This window comes from Vigna umbellata, chromosome 5 (assembly GCF_029865625.1).
Source record: "Vigna umbellata cultivar VRB3 chromosome 5, Vumbellata_1.0, whole genome shotgun sequence".
NCBI classification, from domain to species: domain Eukaryota; kingdom Viridiplantae; phylum Streptophyta; class Magnoliopsida; order Fabales; family Fabaceae; genus Vigna; species Vigna umbellata.
The window spans coordinates 38,783,611-38,789,341 of NC_142169.1; the positions used below are offsets into that span (position 1 = coordinate 38,783,611).

Here is a 5,731-nt window from a genome sequence, read left to right on the forward strand (position 1 = left end):
TATTTCTTTGGACACAAAACTCGAAATTTTTGGACTACAGGGCTAGCTGCAGTAAAATTAATAAAATTGAAAATTTAATCACGCTCTAGTATGCTCAGCTTTGACCTTTGATGACCATTTTACTCATTACTCTCTTTACCGAACTCCAATTGAGTTGATTATTGCTTTGTTGGAAAATAGACTCAAATATCTTTCTTTGGACACAAATTCGAAATTTTTGGACTACAGGGCTAGCTGCAGTAAAATTAATAAAACTGAAAATTTAATCACGCTCTGGTATGCTCAGCTTTGACCTTTGATGACTATTTTGCTCGTTACTCTCTCTACCGAACTCCAATTGAGTTGATTCTTGATTTTTTGGAAATTATACTCAAATATATTTAATTTGACTACTCATACGACTATTTTGGACTTCGGGAAGGGTCTTAAATAAATCTGGAAAAAATCACAAAAGTTCATTTTTAGATTCTGCGTGTTATACCCAAAAACTCATAAAACTTACAACCAAAAAGAAAAGTACATGCCTTAACATGTTAACTTTAATCCCAACACACAAGCAAGAAAGCATGCAACAACATTATATTGTTACCTTCTACCCATCATACACTATGTTATATCCCAAGTTAAACCCCTTACCTCAATTCCAAGCTAACTTCCAAAGGCTCTTAGGTTTCCTTTCCTCACTAGACAACAAGCTTCCACTCCTCTTGGTCTCCTACAAGTGATGTCCAAAAACTCCAAGGCTAGGGTGGATCTTCCTTTCTCTCCCAACTTGGTTGCTCTCCAAAATCTCTTTTCCACTCTCCAAGCATTAACCTCCCCTCACGGTCACTTTCAAGTCTCTTAAGTCTAGAAAACATGTACCCACCCAAGCAAGTGGAACACAATATGTTCCCACCCAAGCAAAGTGGAAAACAAAAAAAAGGAAAATGGTCCAAGCACTCAGATAAATGAGGGAGTAATGGGAATAAAAGTTTCCTCTTGGAATCAAATAATGGAAGCATTAACCTAAGTGCCTCCCTGAACATCAAAAATCCCCCTTCTCTTTCATCATTTATGCATGAAAAGCAAAGTGAAATAAGGCTTTGGAAAGCCATTGACGTTGCACACCAACTCTTCATGGCCAACCACATTTATTTTCCTCTCTCTCACCTCAACGTGGGACCCACATGCCAAGGTGGAAATTAAAAAGAGCTAAGAGCCTTTTTGGTCTTAGGAGGGTTTGAACTTAAACCAATCACGCACACCCTCTCATGCACACTCACATCAACCACTAGACCAAGCTCCATTCGCTGATATAATAGCGCAAACAATTATACTTAAATACTCTTTCAACTTTTTCGAAATTTACTATGAAACCAATATTAATTTAATTTTCTTCCCTTCCTTAAATATTTCACAACATTGTTTTTTCATCACAATTTATTATATAATACCACAAAATAAAATACTGAAGGTAAGAAATCATTTTATTTATATGGGTCTTACATAGTGCAAGTGTAAGAAATGAAGAAGTGGGTAGAAGTTTGATGAAGATGGAACAAAGTGTGATGAAGATGGAAGAAAGAGATGTTGAAAAGCTGAAAATAGGTTGTTTGGAGAAAAGTGTAGTTATTTTGGAGAAAATGATGAAGGTTTTAATGGGGATGGTGTTTGTTACATGTGTTTGTAATGTAATTGTGATATCAATGTTGATGAAACTAGGTTGATGCTAGGTTGATGAAAGTACGATGAAAGTAGGTTGATATAAAAGTAATTTGATCTCTGGAAATCAATGTAATTTGATCTCTGGAATGATCTTTGGATTGATGTTGTCTATTTTAATTATAAAGGTGACTTCTAATGATGTTGAATACTGTCTTATTTGATTTATGAAATTTCATATGGGTTGCTCTTGTTAAAGGAAGTGCAAACGTAACATCATAAAGCAATGGTCAATAAACATCATAAACATATCATGACCACATGAATAAACATTGGATTTCATTATCATTTAACAAAAAAACCTGATAGCAACTTTGACTTACTCAGTGCATAAGATAACAAAAGAAACCTGATATTTTGCATAAGATAACAAAAGAAACCCTATTTTGCGTAAGATAACAAAGGAAACCTGATATTACTTCATCAATATTACTCAATGAATAACATAAGAAAAGAAACTTGATATTACTTCATCAGTACAAATTACAGCAAATATGTCTTCATCAAGTACACTTAGACAAAAAAAAAACTGATATAACTTCATCACTAAATATGTCTTGAGTGATACACGTTACGCCAAAACAAAAGTGATATTACATTGTTCCTTCATCAGTACAGATTAAAAGATTGTGTTCAGAATGAAATTAAATATGACTTCATTCATCACAAGGAGACTCAGCAGACTCTTGAGAAATAGACACATCTGTTGGTGGAGGTATTATGAGTTGTGTTTGTTGAGTAGGTTGGTCAGCATGCACATCTGGTGGAGGCACATCTGGTGTTGTAGGTCGTTGTGGACATGATTTTTTGTTGTGTCCAAGTTCTTTGCAGACATCACAAGTTTTTTTGTTCCTACCCTTTCTTAATTCAATGTCATTCTTCTTCAACTCCCAAGCCTCTAGTCTTTGTTTTTTCTTGGGTCTTCCTGGCATTGTCCTCTTCTTTGGGGGTAATACATCTGGATATGAAGTTATGTCCCAGACAAGTTGACCATTAATAGGATAAATGATAGTGTTGTAGGTCTCTTCATAAGTAGACTTCCTAAACTAATGGCCAATGTAGTCTTCTGCATTTAAATTCAAGAATTTCAATGCGGTTATGGCGTGAGTGCAAGGAATGCCAATAATTAACCACTTTCTACAATTGCACTCCTTGTTTTCAAGATTCACAACAAATTGCTCCCCAAATTGTGAAATATGTAACACTTCTAATAATTGATGTGATGACCATCTGTCATGAGTACAAAAATGACAACACAGTTAGCAAAAAAATATTCTTAATGATGAACACAAATTAATTGTAGGTGTGAAGTTACCTTGGTAACCAATATCTGGTTAACCATGACTGCTTTCCAAATCTATTGAGAACCTTAGGGCACACAAAACCTTGATATGATGTCATTTTTATCCTGTTCGTAGCCCATCTCTTCATGATGTAAACCCTAATGTCTTCTAACATAGTGATAAGTGACTTACACCTACAACAAACTAGCACACTGTTGAAGCCCTCACACATGTTGTTGACAAGAGTGTCAGATTGTGATCTAGGAGTGAATCTAGATCTTGACCAAAACCTAGGAGATTTAAATGTTAGTAAATATAACTGTCAAAGCAAATATAAGAGTAAAAGCACAATAAGGTTTGGAGAAAAGTGAATACATACCTAGGTGGGATTGCAATCAAGTATTTAAATGCCTCTACATTTATCTCTTTAATTTTCCTCATTTCAGCCTCCCATAGTTGTGGATATGTGGCTGTTGCTGCCCTCCACATTAGACGTTTAAGGTCTTTTCCAAGATATTTCTTTCTGAAGTTGGAATACAAATGTCTAACACAAAATCTTTGGTCTACCCTAGGTAGAAGATCTTGAATTGCTGGCAAAAGTCCCTACAATTTCAAATACTCAAGTTAGCTGAGTTATTTCTGAAGTAGGTTGTAATTGACATTTGTTATGAGTGAGTGACCTTTTGTTGGTCTGAAGTAAATGTACATGCTCCACAAACAGCTTCCCCACCAAGGTCTGCAGTGAAAAGCTCCAAGAACCAAGTCCACGAGTCTTTGTTTTCTACCTCAACAATAGCATATGCAATGGGCAGAATTTGTTCATTTCCATCTCTTCCAACTGCTGTTAGTAACTCCCCTCCATACTTGCCTTTCAAAAAGCATCCAGCCAATCCAATGATGGGTCTACAACTAATGAAGCTATCTTTGCATGCTTTCAAGCACACATAAATTCTATTGAATAGAATTTTCAACCTTTAGTTTCATTGTTGAACCTGGATTTGCTCTGAGAAGTTCATGACCATAATCATAGATTCTTCTATATTGTTCCTTGAATGACCCCTCAATATTATCTTTTGCCATGGCTCTTGCCCTAAAAGCCATATTTCTAGAGATTCCTACATTTCATTTCCTACTTACTTTGTCCCTAATGTCCATGGCCTTCATATTAGGATTCTCTTTGACAAATTTTTCCATCCTTTGACTCAACCACCTAGAAGTCATCAACTTCACATTGAAATCTGTACTACAGTTGTGATCATTAATCACTTTTCTTAGCTGCCATGACTTGGTAGCAGACCTTTAGGCACAATAAGCATACCATTTGCATTTCCCCTGGCCGCCCAAACATTTTATAGGAACCCTATTCTTGTCCTTCTTCATGAATTTCAAATTTCTTCCATTACTTAGTGCATAAGTCCTAATGGCCTCTGTAAATTCTTTTTTCTCAGTGAAATAGGTTCCTACTTCCCATTTATAATCCCTCAAACTTTTAGGCATGCTAAATGTGGGAAAAAAAGTTCTCCGAATGGAATCCTCCTCCTCCTCACTATCTGGACCACTATCCAACTCAGTTGACACCCACTCAATGTCAAACAAGCTACATACATCATGCATGGAATCATTATCACTTGTCCTCGATGACTCACCTATTGGAGTGCAAGGTTATTCTTCCCTAACATTTCCTTTCCAACTACTAATGTCACACTCAATGGTGACATCAACTAAACTTTCTTCACTCACAGACTCATCTACATCTTCATCACTCACAGACTCATCTACATCTTCATCGTGACCATCATCTCCACCCTTTTCATGCTGACCATCATCTCCAGCCTCATCCTCATTCTCATCCTCATTTACATCATGTACCTCAACCTCCTCTGCATCATGTACTTCACCATCCTCCACATGTTCAATTTGTTTAGGAACTTCACTCTCACCCTGCTTCATTTATGTTCCAACTTTAGCCTCAACCTCAGCCTCAGCCTCACCCTCAACCTCACCCTCACAGTGACCCTCCTTTATTTCTGTTCCAACTTCAGCCTGAACCTCAACCTCACCTGCACAGTGACCCTCCTCCATTTTTGTTCCAACTTCATCCTGACCCTCACCCTCAACCTCACCCTCGCAGTGACCCTCCTCCATTTCTGTTCCAACTTCAACCTGACCCTCATCCTCACCCTCAACATGACCCTGAACCTCACCCTGAACCTGACCCTCATCCTCACCGTCCACCTCACCCTAAACCTCACCCTCCACTTGTCTTGCAACATCACCTTCATCATTAACATCACCACAACCCATTTAATCATTTCTATTAGTTATGGTTCCATGGTATTATGAACCACGTACAAATGAACTTCATCATTTAACCTTGCTATATTCAGCATATTCATAGCACCCCTATCATCAGTCAATAATTCTAACCTATATGGCATCACTAACTGACCTCCTGAACTGTACCAAAGTTCTTTTATGTCTATATAACCTAAGTCTTTCACTGAAGCTAGTATTCCAAAATAACACCACAGGTCTTGATCACAAGACCATTATGCTATCTCGCCATCAAATTTTAAATTTCCATTGTCATCACTAACAAAATGCCCACAATGATGGACCACAACTTTAATACGTTCAACCATGCAATATTATGTTTGAATCACAAGCTTTTAACACCTGTACATTGGGGGGAGGGAATATTATGATTTCTCACTCTTTACTAACTAAGAAAATAGTCAGACATC

General features: G+C 37.1%; 1 protein-coding gene across 1 annotated transcript; it reads right to left on the reverse strand.

The window, feature by feature from the left end:
• Positions 1 to 2,360: 2,360 nt before the first annotated feature.
• LOC148198313 (uncharacterized) lies at positions 2,361 to 4,088 on the reverse strand. Its single transcript, XM_088115754.1, has 6 exons — positions 3,980 to 4,088; positions 3,668 to 3,855; positions 3,367 to 3,590; positions 3,020 to 3,277; positions 2,836 to 2,934; positions 2,361 to 2,745 (listed from the first exon to the last, which is right to left on the reverse strand). The coding sequence occupies exons 1-6, from the start codon at positions 4,086 to 4,088 to the stop codon at positions 2,361 to 2,363; spliced, it is 1,263 nt and encodes a 420-aa protein (XP_087971880.1).
• Positions 4,089 to 5,731: the final 1,643 nt, after the last annotated feature.